Genomic DNA, 21,568 nt, shown 5'->3' with positions numbered 1-21,568 from the left:
GTTAGCTGACACTCGCGGGAACCTCCAGTGCGCGGCTCGGCCAGAAGGCGCAATTCTGGCTGGGTCCAGGCTCCTTGCCACGCACCAGCCGAGATACCCAGAAGACAGCTTTTTAACCATGTCCCTACTACAGGTGTACTACATTTCCCAGAGGCCTCTAGGCTCAGTGCTCCCTCTCGCGAGAACTATACCTTCTCCTGAGGAGTGGGCGGGATCTTCTGGCGGGTTGGGGCAAACGACCTCCGGGCGCCGTAGGAGCTGCCTCGCTCGACTCGTTCCAAGCTGAGTGGAGGGGTGCTGACCCTCCCGAAGGAAGCATAGGTGAGGTGGCCGGGAACCCGGGGTTGGGCCCGGCGTGTCTAGAACCTCTGGCCTGTGCGGGCTGTGTGGGGGAGCCAGCGGAGCAGGGGAGATTGTGAAGAGGGTGTGTGTCTAAGTGTGACTGTGTCTCTGTGTCAGTGAGAGCGTGTACGGAACTGTGAGGGCGGGGAGGCGGTCTGGATTTGCGGTTGTGATTGTTCAGGTGTGATGAGGTTTAATTGTGTGACCGGGTGTTTGCTAGCGTAGCGTTCTTTGACCGCCGTTGTAAAACCGGGTGTCTTCTTGGTGCGTGTGTGTTTATGACCATTTGCTGAACCGTGAGTGCGGAATGCCTTGACTGTGAGGTCTGTGATTGTGTTTACCCATGGTGTTATGTATTTGTGATATTTTTGGTGTAGGATGCGTGTCAGTTCGTTGTTGTCACTGTGTCCCCGTGAAGTGTGGCCGTGGGAATGTGAGTGTGTGGGGTGCCTATGACTGCGATTGTGACTGTGCCCGTTCCTGTGGTGTGTATGCGTGTGTGACCATGTGCAACCGGTTGTGTTTAGGTTTGGGGTGCCTGCGTCCCCATGGTGCGAGTTTGTGGGACTCTGTGTCCGTATAGCACTGTAGTTGTGGGGCGCCTTTGTCTGCCTTTGTGACTCCAGCACTCTGCTCCCAGGGGACCTCTGTGAGCTAAGGGACACATTTCTGCCTAGAACTGCAGTGACCCTGCTCTTGTCTTGGTATAGGACGTCCTAGCCTTGCCTGACTTACATTTAAAGGTGGCGGGAGGTTGGTTGACCTGGGGTCCCAGAAGAACCTGATGTTTCCTGACTCCTTTCTTCTTCCCCAGCTCTGCTTTGCTTGCACAGAGGCTTCCAGAGTGGAGTGAAGAATGGCTGTGGAACATGTACAAGGCTCCAGCAAGGTAGTTTGTCATTTCCCCTTGTTTCCTGAAATCCCCTTTTCTTTGTCAAGACTTGACTTGCTTTTCTCCGCTTGAAAATTCTTGCCCTTAGGTGACTTGATCCCTGGAATTTCCACTTTGATAAAATGTGATTGGCTGCAAACCCTAAGTCTTCAGGGCCACCTGATTTTCTCTTACTAATTTGTCAATGGTTTAATTTTCCTTTATGCTTCTTTAAAAAAAAAAAAAACTGTTTCTTCCTACTTGTAAAAGTAAGATGACTATTTAAAATAATTTAAAAAAAAACAACAACAAAATAAAATAATTTCAAAAGTGTGTCTTTTGAAGAAAATTTCAATTCCCAGTTAAAGCCAATACTTTTTTGTATTTTCTGTTTTATGTACAAAATGTGATCCTGTGCTGTTTTATATAATAAAATGTGAATTTTGAAGATTGAATTCATTCAGCATTTACCATTATAGCCTGCATTTTTACACAAAATAGTATTCAAGTATTTTCCCACATGATTTAATATTTGAAACATTTTTAGAAGCACATGTTTATTTGAATGCCTGTGGCTTTTTTTTTCTCCCAAATTAGAAACAGAAATGGCATAACCTAGTCATATGTGCCATTTCATACTTAATTATAAAGATTCACATAGGGAGTACCTAAGATATAAAATACAACCATTTCTAAAGAAACCTCTGATGTCCCATTAAGCAGTCACAAATAATTGTGTTCCTCTGGTGATGACCACTGTGCTCATTTCTTTGCCTTTCATTAGAACTTTAGCGTATGAATTCCAAAATCATATAGGTTTAGTTTGTGTTTTCTATCTTTGTATGAATAGACATTCTTTTATGTCTTAAGTTTTTTTTTTTATTTTTATTTATTTATGATAGTCACACAGAGATAGAGAGAGAGAGAGGCAGAGACACAGGCAGAGGGAGAAGCAGGCTCCATGCACCGGGAGCCTGACGTGGGATTCGATCCTGGGTCTCCAGGATCGCGCCCTGGGCCAAAGGCAGGCACTAAACCGCTGCGCCACCCAGGGATCCCTATGTCTTTTTTTTTAGTAAAAAATAAGACCTTCATTCATGTTTCCTCTAACTACAGTTCATTTTTTCCCCGTTGCTGTACATATATTATCTTGTATGATGGCATCACAATTTACTATTTATCCATTCTACCTTTTGTGGATACATGACTTGCTTCTAGTTTTTGGCTGTTACAAGCAATGTGACTATGAATATCTTGTGCACATATTTTGGCACATGTGTGTTTGCATTTCTTTAGCTGATATGCTAAAATTATTATTAAATTGCTGAGGGATGGAATTTGTACGTCTTCAGTTTTACTAGACCATGTCAAACTGTTCTCTAAAGATACTGTGGAAGTTTTTTACTTGTATGAGTAGTTTGTAAAGGTTCTTTTGTTCCACATCCATGCCAGCCCTTGGCATCGTCATACTTTTTAAATTTTTGCCAATTTGGTGGATGTCTAATGTTATTAATCACATATTTAATTGATATTTCCTTGATTATCAATGAAACAACACAATTCTTGCCCAACCAGATGTCCTCTTTTATAAAATGCTTGTTCAAATGTTATTCCAATTTTTAATTGTGTTTTCTCTGATTAATGTGTGTGTGTATTTATCTTCTCAATAATGGTGACTAAATATTTTCTTCTGCTCTGGCTTGGTTTTTCATTCTGGTGACTTTTGATGAACAGAGGTTCGAGATTTAAATGTAATGAAATCTTTTTCAGTGGTTAGTGTTTGTTTAAGAAATTTTCTGCTGCCTTGAGGTAATGAAGATTTTCTTATGTTCTCTTCTGAAAGCTTTCTAGTCTTTCGCTTTAACGTATAGGTCTTTACACTACCAGGAATCGATTTCTATAGGCAGTGATGTAATTTCATTTTATCTCCCATGTGGGTATCCGGTTGTTCCAGTATCATTTATTGAAAAGTTTATCTTTTTTACACTGATCTGCAGTGGCTATTTTAGTAAAAAATCAAGTGATCATATATATTTACATCTATTTCTGGACATTATATTCTGTTCCATTGCTCTGTTTTTCTCTCCTTGCAGCAATATCATGCTATCTTATTCACTGTGACTTTATAATATTTGGAGCAAGTCCTCTTACCTCTTGTTCCTGAAGAGTGTCTTCGCTGTTTGTGTTCCTCTACATTTCCATATAAATTTTTTGAAATAGCTTGGTTTCATTCAAGCATCTTTTGTAATTTAGGTTGAATTGCATTGTATCTGTAATTGTGTGAGTAGAAATTTGGGATCCTTGTAATAACATAAACCTCTTGGTTGTTCTAGGTCTTCGTAAGGTTTCTCAACCAGTTCTTGCTTATCTCCTGTAAATAGTTCTAGGCCAATAAGAACCATATAACCCATTGTATTAGTATTTTCCTTTTGCGTTGATTGCCAGGAATGTAAGCACTTCAAATAATGATCAATCATAGTAATTTTTGCCTGGGTTAATGATATTGAGTACCTATTACCTATGACCATTGTATATGATTAAAATTTTTTTTCCTTAATTCTTAGCCCCCTCAAATACATTTTTGGAAGTGAGGATATAAAAGTTAGGTAGGGGATGCCTGACTGGCTCAGTTAGTGGAGAGTGCACCTCTTGATCTTGGGGTTGTGAGTTCAAGCCCCACTTTGGGTGTAGAAATTACTTAAAATCTTTTAAAAAATAGGTATAGCCTTAGATACAGATGTAGCTATCTATTGTCTAATATTTTTATTTTAATAACATTCTGGTCCAGTCAGTTCTGCTTTTTATGGTACCTTTACTGTTCTCTCCTTATTATATTTCTTTTTTATTTGCCTTTTCCTCTTCCCTCTGCCCTCCATTGTCCTTTGTCAGGTGGTTTCTGCTTCTGCATCTTTGCCATATATTATCATTAACTGTTTGTTTGTTTATTTATTTATTTATTTATTTATTAAAGTCAGTAATATGTTACTCTTGAGAATTTTACTTTTTTTAAAAAGATTATTTATTTATTTATTTATTAATGAGACACACACACACACACACACACACACACACACACAGAGGCAGAGACACAGGCAGAGGGAGAAGCAGGCTCCATGCAGGGAGCCTGAGGTGGGACTGGATCCCGGGTCTGCAGGATCACACCCTGGGCTGAAGGCGGCGCTAAACCGCTGAGCCACCCGGGCCGCCCAACTGTTTAGTTTAAATATTGGCTTCTTCAGAAAAAAAAAAAAATCATCTCTCAGATTATTTTACCTATGCTAGTCTCTCTAACATGGTGTGAAAAGCATAGGTTCTAGTATCAAATGTGGCTTTTGAGCTTAGCTGCACCACCTGTAGCTGTTTACACTGTAAATGAGAGGTTCTTATTCTCACTTAATGTTGAGAATGAAATAAGATATATGTAGAACACTTGGTACACATCAGAAGTTCAATAAATGTTAGCTCTCTTTCTCTGCTACTTCTCATTTTTGGGACCTCTATATCAATTACAGTATAAAGCACTCATCTAAAGGTCTTTGGTGATTCCCAAAAGAATTTTTTAAATTGAGGTGTAATTGACATGTAACATTATATTAGTTTCATAAGTACAAGATAATGAATTGATATTTGTGTATATTTTGAAATGACCCCACAGTAAGTCCATCACAATTAATATCCATCACCATTCATAATTTTTTCTTGTGATGAGGATTTTTAGGATTTAGTCTGTTAGCAACTTTCAAATATGCAATGCAGTATTATTAACTCCCCCTGACTTATTTGTTTTATAACTGGAAGTTTGTACCTTTTGAACCCCTTTATCCATTTCACACCCCCACTCCCAGTCTCTGGCAACTACAAGTCTGTTCTCTGTTTCTATGAGCTTGGTTTTTGTTTGCTTAAATTCCACATGTAAATGAAAGAATATGGTAGGTATTTGTTTTTGTCTGACTTACTTCACTTGGCGTAATGCCTTCAAGGTCTATCCAAGTTGTCACAGATGGCAAGATTTCATTCTTTTTTATGACTGAATAATATTCCAATAATCTTTATTCATTCATCATTGGTCATTCAGATTGTTGCTGTATCTTAGCTATTATAAACAGTGCTGCAGTGAACGTGGGGGTGCATATATCTTTCTGAATTTGTGTTTTCATTTTCTTTGGAAAAATACTCAGAAGGGGAATTGCTGGATCATATGGTAATCCTATTTTTAATTTTTTGAGGAACCTCCATACTGTTTTCCATAGTGGCTGCACCAATTTACATTCCTGTCAGCAGGACACAAGGGTTCCCTTTTCTCCATATCCTTCTCAACACATTATTTCTTGTCTTTTTGGTGATAGCCACTCTAATAGTCATCAGATGATATCTCATTGTAGTTTTGATTTGCATTTCTCTGATAGTTAGTAATGTTGAGCATCATTTCACGTACCTGTTGACCCTTATGTCCTTCTTTGGAGCAATATCTATTCAAAACCTCTGCCCATTTTAAAAATAAGAATAATAAGAATATTTATTTGCTGTTGAGTTGTATTCTTTATATATTTTAGATATTGTCATATACCCCCTTATCAGGTATATGATTTGCAAATATTTTATTCATTTCAGTAGGTTGCCTTTTTATTTTGTTGATGATTTCCATTGCTATTCAGAAGCTTTTAAGTTTGATATAGTGTATTTGTTTATTTTTGCTTTTTTGCCTTTGTTTGTGGAGTTATATCTAAAAAATAATATCTAAGACCAATGTCAAGTAGCTAACAGCCTCTGTTTTCTTCTAGTTGTTTTATGGTTTCAGGTTTAACATTCAAGTCTTTAATCCATTTTGAGTTATTTTTTTGTATGGTGTAAGATAATAATCTAGTTTTATTCTTTTGCATGTGGCTGTCTAGTTTTTTTTTAATTTTTTAAAATTTTTATTTATTTATGATAATCACAGAGAGAGAGAGAGGCAGAGACATAGGCAGAGGGAGAAGCGGGCTCCATGCACCGGGAGCCCGACCTGGGATTTGATCCCGGGTCTCCAGGATCGTGCCCTGGGCCAAAGGCCCGCGCCAAACTGCTGCGCCACCCAGGGATCCCTGTCTAGTTTTTTCAATACCATTTTTTAAAGAGACTGTCCTTTCCCTTTTGTGTATTTTTGGCTCCTTTGTTGAAATTAATTGACCATAGTTTATTTCTGGGTTTGTGGTGTGTATGTTTATTTCTAGGTATCTATTCTGTTCCACTGAATGTGTGTCTATTTTTATACTAATACCATACTATTTTGATTACTATATCAAAACAATAATATACTTTAAAATCAGGGAGCATGATATGTCCAACCTTGTTCCCCAAAGGATCTTCTAGGCAAATTTTGCTCCCCAAATGCTTTGTAGATCATTGAGCGCCAGGACTGTGTGTGTGTGTGTGTGTGTAATATATATATAATAGAACTTTTTTTTTAAGATTTTATTTAATCATGAGAGACACACAAAGAGACACAGGCAGAGACACAGGCAGAGGGAGAAGCGGGCTTTGTGCAGGGTGCTTGATGTGGGACTCGATCCGGGGACTCTAGGATCATGCCCTGGGCCAAAGGCAGGTGCTAAACCGCTGAGCCACCCAGGGATCCCCTTATATAGATAACTTTTAATCCATTTTAGATTTGTTTTGCTGTGTATTGGGGATCTAAATTCAATTTTTTTCATTTACTCAGTATTGTTCCAGTATCTTTTATCCAGTAATAACTTATTTCCTTTTCTCCTTTTCCATTACTTTGCACTATTTACTTGGTATTATGTTATTTAAATAGGCTGTATTATCTATTAAATTAAGAATTTATGTCTCTGTGCTTGTACCTGTGCCATGTTTAGATAAATTCCTTTTACAAGTTTTTGAATACCTGATCAAATATGTCACTTTTTTTCTGATAATAGCTGTGTTCTCTGTTCCTTTCATTACAAAATAATTCTTATTAATAACAGATTTAGAAAATACAGAGAAGCAGAAATAAAAGACAAAGGTCATCTGTAGTCCTATCAATTAAAGACTGTTGTCAAATTGTTAGAGCAAATGCTTAGAATTCTTTCTTTAATGTGATCATACTATGGCCACTGACTTGTAACTCATCTTTATCATGCCAAAATACATAATGAACAGCTGTCATGTTTCTTCACATTTATATTCACCATGAGTTATAATGGTCTCATAGTGTTACCATTTTTTTTTTTAGATTTATTTATTTATTCATGAGAGACACAGAGAGAGGGAGAGAGAGAGAGGCAGACACATGCAGAGACACAAGCAGGCTCCTCACAGGGAGCCCAATGCAGGACTGGATCCCAGATTCTGGGGTCATGACCTGGGCTGAAGGCAGGTAGCCAACTGCTGAGCCACCCAGGCATCCCTCGTGTTACCATTTTAATCAAGCCCTTCTGTGTTGAATATGGTTTGCTTACAAACTATTGCCTTTGTAAAAAAGTATGTCCTTATCCTGAATGCTAGTGTTTTCCTTTTTAAATTTTAGTTTTAGTTAAATCATAATTATATATTTTTTCTTATAATTTATATGTTATGGAGGGGCTCATGTGACCACTGTCCCTAATCCCAGGTGTCTATCCAAAGTACCCAAAAGTTAGCCACTGTTGTAAGTTAATTATTTATAACAAGTTTTGGCTCTTGGTGCAGTCAGAAAAAAGAGTTTAGAGACATCCAGGAAAGATGACTTACCTATGGAGGAATTTATGTGTCTATTTCTCAAATCATAAGTAGATTTTGAACATAAATGAAGAATGTAACACTTCCCTCCCCAACATTGGTACATTGGTATGCTTGTCATATATGTTAAATCATTTTATAAAGTTGTGATATCTTAAAATGGTAAGACTTAAAACGAAATTCTAATACAACTGTATTAGAGAATCAGGAGCAAAAAAGTAATAGGTTATCTGACGGTTCACTGGATGAAGTGTCTAACAGAGTACTTTTTATTAGAATTTTGTGGACTTACACAAAATAACTATAGCATAATAAGATAGGGATAATTGATAAATAAAAATGGCATTTCTTGAGCTTTATTATGTTCAAGGCACTATATGTACCTTAGAAACTGATAATTTTTTACCAATATTCTATAGAGGAGAAAACTAAGTTTTAGTGGGACAAATAATTTACCCAAAGACATAAGTGTTAGGTCCTAGATTTTAGGACCTGGTTGAAAGCTGAGTTTGTCAGACTTTAGAGCTAATGATCTTAACCAAGATAGTTTGGATTGAAATCTCCAGGAAAGATATAAAAAATAAAATTAGCTAACATATCATGAACAAAATGGAAGTTTATTCTCACTTAGGGAAAGGCAGTTTTCTTGAATGTTCTCAAACTTTTCTTTTCAGTTGTACTAAGAAAAGACAAGATTTGTCTTGCTAAATCGTGCTGTACATGTACTATGATTCTTACTTAAACAACATATACACATACACATATATCTATATGCTATTTCATTTCAATAGCTGTATGACTTTATCATACTTTACCCAATATATATATTTTGTGTATTTTTGGGTTTTCAACTATTTGCTCTTAATAAAAACTGTTGCTATGAACATTCTAGGATGTGTTTTTCCCAGGAGTGCAATTGCTGAATCATAGGAATATGTATATTAACCTAGATAATACTAAACAGTTTCAGAGTGGTTCTTTGAGATTCTGTTTCAAAAAGGGTATGTTGGGATCCCTGGGTGGCGCAGCGGTTTGGCGCCTGCCTTTGGCCCAGGGCGCGATCCTGGAGACCCGGGATTGAATCCCATGTTGGGCTCCCGGTGCATGGAGCCTGCTTCTCCCTCTGCCTGTGTCTCTGCCTCTCTCTCTCTCTCTGTGTGACTATCATAAATAAATAAAAATTAAAAAAAAAAAGAAAAGGGTAAGTTTATGTACTGCTTTACATCTTTGCCAATATTTGAAATCCTTACACTTTTTATCTATCTGACGTATGTATAGTGATCTGTCATTACAGTTTTAATTTATAATATATTACTAATGAAACAACATCTTTTTGTTCTGATTTTCTTTTGGCTTCTTTTTTTCAAAAATTTTTCTTATTTATGTGAATTCATATAATAGTTAACCATTTTATTTTTATTTTCTTAAGATTTTATTTATTTGACAGAGAGAGAGAGAGTGAGAGGAGAGAGAGAAGCAGGCCCCCTACTGAGCAGGGAGTCTGACAAGGGTCTCAATCTCAGGACCCTGGGATCATGCCCTGAACTGCAGGCAGATGCTTAACTGAGACACCCAGGCACCCCAATAGTTAATCTATTCTAATATTAGAATGTACCGTTCAGTTGTAGTAGTGTATTCTATGGTATTTAACCTATCTTTGCAATGTTGTGCATACACCAGCTCTCTCTAGTTTCAAACTTTTCTTCACCCCATAAAACACCCTTACCCATTTGAAGCACAAAACCTTTAACTTTGATGATTTAAAATGTATTTTTTTATTACTTATACTTTTGGTGTCAAATCTAAGAATATATTGCCAATTCCAAGATCATAAAGATTTATAAGTCCCGTTTTTCTTTTTTTTTTTTTTTTTTTTTTACAACCCCACAGGCGCCCAGGGGGTTCCCACCTGCCCCGCCCCACGCCACACCGGGGACGCGGGGGGGGGCGGCCGCACGCGCACACGGACGCGGCACGACGGCCACCGGGCAGGGGGCGAGCCCCCTCCCGGCGGCCGCGTGGACCGGGCACGTGGCGTGGCGACCCCCCCCCCCCCCCCCGCACACCCCACGGGGTGGCGGGGACCGAGGCGGCGGAGTCTGGAGGAGGGGACAAGTCCCGTTTTTCTTGAAAGAGTTTTATATGAGGCACCTGGGTGGCTCTGTTGCTTAAGTATCTGCCTTCAGCTTAGGTCATAATGCTGGAATCCTGGGATCAAGTCCCATGTTGGGCTCCCTGCTCACTGGGGAGCTTCCCTCTCTCCCTTTGCCCCTCTACTCTGCTTGTATTCTCTCTCTCTTGCATTCTCTTTTTCTCTCAAATAAATAAAATCTTTAAAAAAAAAGAAAAAAATTTATGAGTTAGCTCTTATATTTAAGCTATTGATCCATTTTCAGCTAATTTTTTAATTGTTAAGCCAATTTTTATGAAAGAGGGCTTTAATTTTTTTTAATTCTAATACAATTAATATACAGTGTTATATTAGTTTCAGGTATACAATATAATGATTCAGCAATTCTATACATTATTCATTGCTTATCACAATAGTGTACTGCTAATCCCTTTCACCTATTTCAGCCATCCCCCTACTGACATCTCCCCTGATAACCACCAGTTTATTCTGTGTATTTTAGTCTTTTTTTTGTCTCTTTTTTTCTTTCTTTGTTTTCTTTCTGAAATTCTACATATGAGTGAAATCATATGGTACTTGTCTTTGACTTATTTCACTTAGCATTGTACCCTCTAGATCCATCCATGTTGTTGCAAATGGTAAGATTTTATTCTTTTTTATGGCTGAGTAATATTCCATTGAATATATATACCACATCTTCTTTATCCCTTCATCTATTTATGGACATTTGGGTTGCTTCTATAATTTGGCTATTGTAAATAATGCTGTAATAAATATAGGAGTACATATATCTTTTTGAATTAGTGTTTTCATATTCTTTGGTTAAATACCAGTAGCAGAATTACTGGATCATATATATGGTCATTCTACTTTTAATTTTTTTAGAGGAATCTCCATATTATTTTCCACAGTGTCTGCAATAGTTTGCATTCCCACCAACAGTGCTGGAAGGTTCTTTACTCCACATCCTCACCAACACTTGTTTCTTTGTTACTGATTGTAGTCATTCTGACAGGTATGAGGTGCTATTTCATTGTGGTTTCTACTTGCATTTCCCTGATAATGAGTGATGTTGAGCATCTCTTCATGTGTTTGTTGGCCATCTATGAGTCGTCTTTGGAGAAATACCTGTTCATGGGTTTTGCCCATTTCTTAATTGGATTATTTGGTTTTGAGGTGTTGAGTTGTGTATATTCTTTATATATTTTGGATTCTAGCCCTTTATTGAATATATCATTTGAAAATATCTTCTTCCATTCAATAGGTTGTCTTTTAGTTCTGTTGATTGTTTCCTTTGCTGTGCAGAAGCTTTGTATTTTGATGTAGTTTATTTTTGCTTTTATTTTCCTTGTTTCAGGAGACAAGCATCATGAAAAATGTTGCTGTGACTGATTTTGGGGAAATTACTGCTTGTGCTCTGTTCTGGGGTTTTCTGGTTTCAGGTCTCACATTAGGTCCTTAATCCATTTTGAGGTTATTTTTGTGTGTAGAGTAAGAAATTGGGTCCACTTTCATGAGTTAATTTTTCATATGAAGTGAGATTGAGGATTTGACTTCATTCTTTTGCATATGTTTATCCAGTTTTCCTAGCACCATTTGTTAAAGAAATGTTTCTTTCCCCACTGAATAGACTTGTCATCCTTGTTGAAAATCAGTTGGTCATAGATGTTTAGGTTTATTTCTAGATTCTCAGTTCTATCCCATTGGTCTATATATCTAACCTTGTGTCAGTATTGCAATGTTTTGATTACTGTAACTTTTTGTTAGTAAGTTTCAAAATGGGGAAGTAATTGTCATAGTTTGTTTTTCTTTTTTCAATATTGTTTTTCATTTCTCCAGAAAGACCATTGAAATTTTGATAGAGGTTGCATTGACTCCGCAGATTGCTTTAAGAAGTTTTGCCATCTTTTAACACTAAATCTTCCAGTCCATGCATGTGGGATGTTATTCTGTTTTAACCCTAACTGGTTACTGCAGTTGAATTCTGTCACTAACCACCCTGAGTTAGTGTCAGACTCCACAGGTTTTAACTGTTTATCTCACTCTACTTTAGACTAACTGGCTACAAATCTGTTTGGGAAGAAAGTCCCCATGACTGCCTTCCTTGCCAAATTTAATAATTTACTAGAATGACTCTTAGAATTCAGGAAAGCACTATACTCAAAATTAAAACTTTATAGTAAATAATAAGGATACAAATCAGGAATAGCGAAATAAAGAGATACATAAGCAAAGCTGGAAAGGAATCCAAGTACAGTTTCTGTAGAATTTCCTTGTGAAATTAAGGGTACATTACCTTTCTGGTTCATCAATGTGTTCATCAGCCAGAAAGTTCTACTGAGCTTCAGCGTCCAGACTTTTTATTGGGGTTCCATTATGTGGTGTAAATGATTTATCCCTGGCTTAATGATTGAACTCAATCTCCAGTTTCACTTCCTTCTTCCAGAGGTTGGGTAGGTTCATTCTTTCTGGTGACCATCTCTAAGCCTGAAGCTACCTATACAGTCACACCATGAGTTACCTCATTAGCATAAACTCAAGTGTGATCCAATGACAAAGACACTTCTATCACTTGGGAAATTCCAAGAGTTTTAGAAACTATGATCTAGAAACCTGGGACACAGACCAGATAAATTGTTTATAACGTAACAGATATCTTCTTATTTATTTAGTGGTTCCTTTTCTCTTGGATTATTTAGCTTTTTATTAATGATTTGAAAAAGATCTTTATATTTTGGGTACTAGATTTTTGATAAATATTTTATAAATATCTTCTCCATTCTAAGGCTCCTTTCTTTACTCATTGTCATGGATTTATTCATAACTGAGGTGTGAGTCATGTTTGCCTTGTTCTACAACTTTATTTTCTATGTAATTAATATTGCCTGTTTTTTTTTTTTTTTGCCTGTTTTTTAAGTGAGGGTTATGCCTCATTGTCCATATAATATCTCTAATTCATACTCAGAGTCTTTCAGAAAATAAATTTCTGGGAATTCTGTCAGTTTCCTATGTTTAGACCGCACTCCTTCAATCCTTTGTCCTTCTCTGTCTACTATTATTCCAAATTTTGCCTTTTTGAATTCTGTGCTCTTCTGTGTTGAGTTGTTATTTCTTAGATTTCATGCCTTCTTGTTTCTTGGTTTACTCCAAGAAAACTTCAAATTATCAAAATTGTTTTTTGGGGTGCCAGGGTGACTCAGTCAATTAAGTATCTGCCTTCAGCTCAGGTCATTATCCCAGAGTCCTAGGATCGTGCCCCATGTTGGACTTCCTGCTCAGTGGGGAGTTTGCTTTTCCCTCTTCCTCTATCCTTCCCCGCCCCGGCTTATGTGAGTTCGGTCTCTCAAATAAATAAAATCTTTTCAAAATATTGGTTTTTTATATAGGTGGCATGTAAGAATGGATAAATGTGTTAAACTTGTGAGATCTGATAAGGGCTTTTTCAACCAGTACATTGGTTCTTTTGCAGGACAGGAATTCTACATCAAATTACTTAAAAAAAAAAAAAAGATTTTATTTGTTTATTCATCAGAGACACACACACACACACACACACAGAGGCAGAGACACAGGCAGAGGGAGCAGCAGGCTCCATGCAGGGAGCCCGACATGGGACTCGATCCCATGTCTCCAGGGCCACACCCTGGGCTGAAGGTGGCGCTAAACCGCTGAGCCACCCGGGCTGCCCGAAATTACTTTTCTTTAGAGTTTTGTAGCTATGACTTCTGGCTTAAAATATTATTAAGAATTCTAAAGCCATTTTCATTCCTGCTCTTTTATTTATGCCCTGTTTTTACTCTTTGGAGCCTTTTATGGTCTTTTCTTTGTTTCTAGTGTTCTAGAACCTAATGTAAAATACATCTTAGTGTGAATCATTTTTATTCTTTTTTTTTTTTTTTTTAGGATCTTATTCATTTATTTGAGAGAGAGCACCAGCAGGGGGTTATGGGGTAGAGGGAGCAGCAGACTCCCCACTGAGCAGGAAGCCCAACGTGGGGCTTATCCCAGGATCCTGGGACAATGACCCAAGCTGAAGGCAGATGTCCAACCAACTGAGCCACCCACCCAGATACCCCAGTCATTTTAATTTTTTATGCTATCAAGTGAATCCATTAAATGTGGAGATTCATGTCCTTCAGGTATGGAGAATTTCTTAAATGCTACTTTCTAAAACAACCTGTAATTTATATTTTCTTTGAAAATTTTCTGATATACAGCAAAATTGAAAGAATATTCCAGTGTATATTATATAGTCATCACTTAAATTGCCTATTGTTCATATTTTGCCACATTTGCTTTATGTGTCTAAACACACACACACACACACACACACACACTTTTTTTTTTTCTTTTTTGCCCTGGAATCATTTGAAAATAAGTTGAGAATATCTGGACATTTTACCTTTAATACTTTTAGCTTGTATTTTCTTTTCTTTAAAGATTTATTTATTTATTTATTCATGAGAGGCACAGAGACACAGGTAGAGGGAGAAGCAGGCTCCATGCAGGGAGCCCGATGCGGGACTCAGTCCCTGGACTCCAGGATCACACCCTGGGCGGAAGGCAGGCACTCAACCACGAGCCACTCAGGCACTCCGTGCATTTTCCAAATAACAACGACATAGCAAATCTATGAAAATTTATATTAACTCGTTAATATCACCTCCAACATTTCATATTCAGGTATTTCCAATGGTTCCCAAAAATGTTCTTTTAGCTGATGTAATGTTTTTTGTTCATTTGCTTTGTCACTTGCTTGATCTAGGATCCAGTCCCTTTAGTCTCTTTTAATCTAGAACAGATTTTCATTGTTTAACATGACACTGAATGTTTTAGACAATTCAGGACAGTTGTCTTATAGACGGTCTCAACAACCTCCATTTGTCTGATGGCTTTCTCATGGAAATTGAAGGCTTAGATTCAGTGTAAGTATTTAGTAAGCATACTATATAGATGACAGGATGGTGTAGCTTTTATTCTATTACATTGGGAGGCATAGGTTGTTGCACCATTCATGATGCCCAGTTTTATAAATTAAGGTTAAAGGTGGTGAATACTAAATCTTCCCAGTGTAAAGGTATATTTTTCCCTTTATAATTAGTAAATAGTCTGTAAAATGATACTTTGAGAACAGTAAATATCCTTTAACTCAACAGCTATTCACTTTTTAGTTTTAGAATTTACTGAGAATCTTTTCCTGAGTCAATAATTGGATTGCTGTTTTCAAAATGACGATTTTTCTGGTTTCTTCATTCCTCCTAGCACACTGCCTGACATTTGGCAGATGCTTAGCACACTTTTAAAAATGATCTCTTGGGATCCCTGGGTGGCGCAGCGGTTTGGCGCCTGCCTTTGGCCCAGGGCGCGATCCTGGAGACCCGGGATCGAATCCCACGTCGGGCTCCCGGTGCATGGAGCCTGCTTCTCCCTCTGCCTGTGTCTCTGCCTCTCTCTCTCTCTCTCTCTGACTATCATAAATAAATAAAAATTTAAAAAATAATAATAATAAAAAAAATAAAAATGATCTCTTTCCATTAGATACAGAGCTGCCTTGAATGACCTTCCAATTTTCATTCATTTTCCATTTCCGTATCTTGCTGTACTTTTTTAAATAAAGATTTTATTTATTTATTCATGAGAAACAGAGAGAGAGAGAGGCAGAGACACAGGCAGAGGGAGAAGCAGGCTCCATGCAGGGAGCGTGATATGGGACTTGATCCCAGGACCCCAGGATCAAGCCCTGAGCCAAAGGCAGATGTTCAACCACTGAGCCACCCAGGCGTCCCCTTGCTGTACTTTTTAAAGAAATGTCTTTCATTTATTCTTTAACCTTTGTAATTGTTTATTTTTATTCCCACTTTATATTTTCATTTCCTAAGGTTCTTTTTTTCATCTCATTCCTTTTAGGTTGTCCTATTTTCCTGTCATGTGAAATAATTTCTTGTGTCCCCCTTAGGATATTGATGGTGGTTTCTGAAATTTTTTTTTTCTTATGTAGTTTCTCTTCTAAGTTCTTTGGGGTTTGTTCATTTAATCATTTTTTTAGTTATACATTTTCCTTAAATATGTGATGATTTTTTGCCTTTCTGTATTTTAGAGTGGACACTATGAACCTGACCTAACTTTTTGTATGATAACTGGTAAACCTCCATAGGTATGTAGTGCCCCCATTTCTTAAACCTTTCTGGAGGTTCTGCAGGATAAATCCTCCTCCTCTGGGCTTTCCTTATTTTTTGAGTTAAGTTTCACCATTCTTTGGTTTGCTAAGTTAGTCATCTTTTATCTTCATGCTTTCCAACTTGAAAAGCTTTGTTGCTGCTATCGCCTCTTTAACTCTCTTTGCCTTTTTTAAACATCGATTTCATTGGTTTTAGTGAAGCTTTTAAAAGGGCAAGAAAAACTGCATGTGATCCACTTGTCCTCCTTGAGAGAAAGTGAATTTCGAGAGAAATCTTCTTTTCAGAAGTTTATTTTTAAGGACAATGAATTTTGAAACTAATTTATTACATTAGGCATTCATTAAATGTATTTTGGTCTTTTTGCATGTGCCAGAGTTCAAGGTGATTAAAGTAACAGACACAGACATTGGTTATTCTTCCTTCCTGAAGGTTGGCTCCACTGTAGCAGACAGACATTAAGCAAACTTTCACATATGAAATTTGTGATTGTAGGAGATAAATGTGTAATCAACCATTACCAAAACAATATACAAAGAATGGGGGGGGGGGAGTGGGGGAAAGTACTTGAGAGATAATGGTGAGATGTGCATAATTAAGATTGGATATTCAGAAAAGATCTTTATTAGGATATGCCACTTAGCAGAGACCTAAACAATGCCCAAGAACTGGTAAGGCCAAGAGAGAGTAGTGGAGAGTGAATATGGACAAATATGTAGGGTAGATGAAACCATTTTGGGTGTGCATGCCGGGAAGCATTACAGTTTAATGCTTTTGAAGCACTGAGAAGACTAGTGTAGCTATAACTTATTATTGAGGGGAGAGAAGTATCAGGTTGAAGATGCAGGCAGGAGGAAGATTACTGATGAATTATTAAGATATTTATTTATTATTATTAAATATTAATAATATATAATAATTATTATTATTAAATCACCAAGGTGAGGAGTACAGGTCTTATCCCAAGGACAGTGGAGAACCCCTGAGGCCTTTTGAACAGAATAGTGCCAGGCTGAAATATCACTCTGGCTGCTAACGGTAGAAAACTGGAAAGGCAGACAACTAGATAAAATATTGCTTTTATTTCAAATAGAAGATCATTTTGTCTTGGATCATCTATTGACAGTGGAGATGGAAAGAACAATTTCAGGACATATTTAGGCTTACCCCAAACAAACTTACTGTATGAGTGTTATGAGAATGGAGCTCAGATGTTTTCACCTTTGGCGCTTGATGTATTTGCTCAGGGACTTAACTGATGTCTTTAAGTTTATTCCTTTTCCTAGTCCCTTTTTTGGCATGTAAGTCTTTCAAAATAATAGCTACTGAACACTGTGCAGTTACTTTATAAAACTACATAAATATATTATGTGTTATCTCAGAATCATTCAGTAATCATTAGAGCTGGAGTTCAGAATACTTGTCGATCTGCATCCTTACAATCTGCCAATAGTATCACATTACCTCTATCTGCTCTTCCCTTCAGACTTTAAAACTAGATTCTCAGTTATAGTAGCTTTTGCTGAGTCCCCTATTTTGTTCTCCCAAGATTAGCCTCATAGACTTCCTAGACAAATATGGATTTTATCAAATTTTTATGGATTATGTGGCATAAATAAGCCACATTCTTACCACAGTAGATTCTTCCTTCTGCATTGCTCATTCATCATGTTAATTTTCATCAGAACACTGCCATATCTTCTATTTCCTTCAGATTATATGCAATTTATGTTGATATGCAATTCATTGTTTATCCTAGATTTTTCCTTCTAGTTGTGGTTTCTTAATGCTCCAAAAACCCCTCGAAATGGGTTAAATAGTAATTACTCTCATTTTAAAATGTATATGACACCAGATTGAGGTAGAGCTTAGGCATCTTTATATATATCAAGTTCCCCATGTTTAAAGGGGATTTTTAGTTAAATCACTATTTAGGAATAACTGACTAATCTGTTTTCCTAAATCTCTCCTTGGCCTTCCAGTGTGACTTCTTTTTACTTTCCTTATCTATTTGTCAAATTGCCCAATCATATTTGAGAACTGTATAAACCACTAATTTTTTATGAAAATTAGTTTCAGTTAAGTCTTTTCATTTCTATTATAAAAGTTTTTTTTTTCTCCCAGAACACAAAAAAAGTGAATGTTTGCTTTTATATTTTCTTTCAGACTGTGAATCAAGGTTGAGACCAAGAAATTATTTCTGAAAAAGGATATTTATGGAATAGAATCATCCTGATGAGAGATAATGGAAAGACTTATAAAAAACAGCATTGAGTGTTCAAGTTTCAGAGGTGATTGGGAATGTAAAAGCCAGTTTGAGAGAAAACAGGAATCTCAGGAAGGACATTTCAGTCAAATGATATTTACTTCTGAAGACATGCCCACTTTCAATACCCAGCATCAGAGAATACATACTGATGAGAAACTCCTTGAATGTAAGGAATGTGGGAAGGATTTTAGTTTTGTATCGGTCCTTATTCGACATCAGCGAATTCATACTGGTGAGAAACCTTATGAATGTAAAGAATGTGGCAAGGCCTTTGGTAGTGGTGCAAATCTTGCTTATCATCAAAGAATTCATACTGGTGAGAAACCTTATGAATGTAGTGAATGTGGAAAGGCCTTTGGTAGTGGCTCAAACCTTACTCATCATCAAAGAATTCATACTGGTGAGAAACCATATGAATGTAAAGAATGCGGGAAAGCTTTTAGTTTTGGATCAGGCCTTATTCGACATCAGATAATTCACAGTGGTGAAAAGCCTTATGAGTGTAAGGAATGTGGAAAGTCCTTTAGTTTTGAATCAGCCCTTACTCGGCATCACAGAATTCACACAGGTGAGAAACCTTATGAATGTAAGGATTGTGGGAAGGCCTTTGGCAGTGGTTCAAACCTTACTCAACATCGAAGGATTCATACTGGTGAGAAACCTTATGAATGTAAAGCATGTGGAATGGCCTTTAGTAGTGGTTCAGCCCTTACTCGGCATCAGAGAATTCATACTGGTGAAAAACCATATATATGTAATGAATGTGGGAAGGCTTTTAGTTTTGGATCAGCTCTTACTCGACATCAAAGAATCCACACTGGTGAGAAACCTTATGTATGTAAGGAATGTGGGAAGGCTTTTAATAGTGGCTCAGATCTCACTCAACATCAGAGAATTCACACTGGTGAGAAGCCCTATGAGTGTAAGGAATGTGAGAAGGCCTTTAGAAGTGGTTCAAAACTTATTCAGCATCAAAGAATGCACACTGGTGAGAAACCCTATGAGTGTAAGGAATGTGGGAAAGCCTTTAGTAGTGGTTCAGACCTTACTCAACATCAGCGAATTCATACTGGTGAGAAACCTTATGAATGTAAAGAATGTGGCAAGGCCTTTGGTAGTGGCTCAAAACTTATCCAACACCAGCTAATTCATACTGGTGAAAAACCATATGAATGTAAAGAATGTGGAAAGTCCTTCAGTAGTGGTTCAGCTCTTAATCGGCACCAGAGAATACACACTGGTGAAAAACTCTATGAATGTAAGGAATGTGGGAAGAATTTTGGTTCTGGCTCAAGCCTTACTCAACATCAGAAAATTCACACTGGTGAGAAACTTTATGAATGTAAGGAATGTGGAAAGGCTTTGGGGAGGGGCGCAGAAATTCATCAACATAAAAGAAGTCATACTGGTGAGTAGTTCTGTGAATTAGAAACTTTCTAAGTTAAAAAAAAGAAACTCTAAATTAGAATTATGTGTTTAAGGAAGGACACAGGACACGTAAGAAAATTCATCCTAGTGAGAGTCACTACAAATGTAAGTAAGGTACAAATGCCTTATTTATGCTTTACCACTTAGTCTGAGAGAATTTTATACAGGAAAAGAAAAACTACTCTTAAGAACTTTATCTGTATTCATTCTTTCATTATTTTGGAAAATTCATACTTGTTAATATTAAAATTAAAAGATTGTGTATTGTATTTTGCCTTTATTTTAAACATTGAAAAATTCAATTGGGGGCTATCCCTGCTACTTTTGTTTACTGATCCATCTCAAAATTACTTTAAATTATTTATTGAGGGTCTAAATTTGCCCTTCTCCCTGTTTCTCATTTGAATGCCATTTATTTAATAGCCATATCTATTTTTGTATTTTTTTATTGCCTGTTTGATGGTAAGTTATATTTTTATACATATAAAGCATGGATATCAGGTCAGTCTTTGTTTTCTAAATTCGCATATATGTGTTTGTATCTGTGTTCCATTTTGTTTGTGTTAAGCTACTATTTTAAGTATCCTTTATATCTTATGGATCTGTATCTTTTGTTTTGGAAGATTGTTTTACTTTTATAAAGTTTATACTCTTTTTACAAAACAGTTCCTCTCTATATTAATGTAGATATGAACAAAAAATAGTTATCTGTAATCATACCAATCATAGACAATCATTGTCAAACTTTTGTAGTAAACCCTTTAAGACTATGTCATTGTTTTTGAAAGAAAGTGTGATTATGCTATACTATAACCAGCCTTTAATTCTTTGTAAATATGTTGTTACTCTTCTATTGGCTTGAAACTATTCACCTGTCTTTTTCAAACCCCTATTTTTGTCAAATATTGAAAATTCTGCCATTATAAAGAGTTACCTTAATGGCCCCTTTTGAATGTGTCTTCTTTATTTTTTATTGTTCATTTCAGAGAAAATGTATGGGGTCTCTTCTGGCTTTTAACGATTTGTGCTATAATCTGTAAGCTCTGCTTCCCTTGACCAACATTTATGACCCCAGTTATATCCCCAAAATTAACCAACTTATTCTTCCAGCTCCTTTTATATGCATATATAATGTGCTTTTGGTAATGTGGGCATAATCAGCTCACTTCAGAGGCTTGTTATGTGGATTCTACAGTTGTGCCTATCACATAATAAAACTTGCTTAGTGTTAGCCTTCGTCATTATTATCTTTTCAATTTTGTTATTTATGGAAAAGCTTTTAACTAGTATTCATGTTTTATTGAACATCAAAGACATTATAATGGGAAAAAAGACACTTATGTAAATTAGTATAAGAAAGTTTGACCAACATTTATTTCCTATTGACAAGAGATAATTCATTGTAAAGAAAAATATGAAATGATAAAGTGTAAGAAGGCAAAATTCATACCGAGGTCAGAATAAAAATTCCTCATGGAAATTTGAGTTTTGAGGAATGACCTCAGCATCATGGCAGCATAAGATGCCCACCTTCATTTGGCCCCCCACAATTAACAAGTAGAAGTGCCTCTGTGGTTCTCGTGGGATCTAACACCATAAGCTAAGGGACCTGAGAGGAGTCTCACCCGCATTGAGTAATAAGCTGACAGTCC

General features: G+C 36.8%; 3 protein-coding genes across 6 annotated transcripts in view; 2 read left to right on the top strand and 1 right to left on the bottom strand.

Annotated features, from left to right (window-relative positions):
- Positions 1–919, bottom strand: part of ZNF790 (zinc finger protein 790) — a 29,850-nt gene extending 28,931 nt beyond the window's left edge. For all 4 annotated transcript variants that reach the window (XM_077901967.1, XM_077902051.1, XM_077902182.1 and 1 more), the window contains exon 1: positions 192–919. The gene's annotated coding sequence lies outside the window, so the exon portion shown is untranslated. The remainder of the gene's footprint in view (positions 1–191) is intronic.
- On the top strand, positions 256–20,860 carry LOC144319898 (uncharacterized). The gene is made up of 3 exons (XM_077908419.1): positions 256–321; positions 1,157–1,231; positions 18,386–20,860. The coding sequence occupies exon 3, from the start codon at positions 18,465–18,467 to the stop codon at positions 19,902–19,904; it is 1,440 nt and encodes a 479-aa protein (XP_077764545.1). The 5' UTR covers positions 256–321; positions 1,157–1,231; positions 18,386–18,464; the 3' UTR covers positions 19,905–20,860.
- Positions 258–21,568, top strand: part of LOC144317178 (uncharacterized) — a 53,308-nt gene continuing 31,997 nt past the window's right edge. The window contains exons 1-2 of the mRNA XM_077903221.1: positions 258–321; positions 1,157–1,231. Coding sequence (XP_077759347.1) covers positions 1,199–1,231 — 33 coding nt within the window. The 5' untranslated portion in view covers positions 258–321; positions 1,157–1,198. The remainder of the gene's footprint in view (positions 322–1,156; positions 1,232–21,568) is intronic.

This window comes from Canis aureus, chromosome 1 (genome assembly GCF_053574225.1).
Source record: "Canis aureus isolate CA01 chromosome 1, VMU_Caureus_v.1.0, whole genome shotgun sequence".
Lineage (NCBI taxonomy): Eukaryota > Metazoa > Chordata > Mammalia > Carnivora > Canidae > Canis > Canis aureus.
This window is presented reverse-complemented; position numbering and strand designations above follow the sequence as displayed.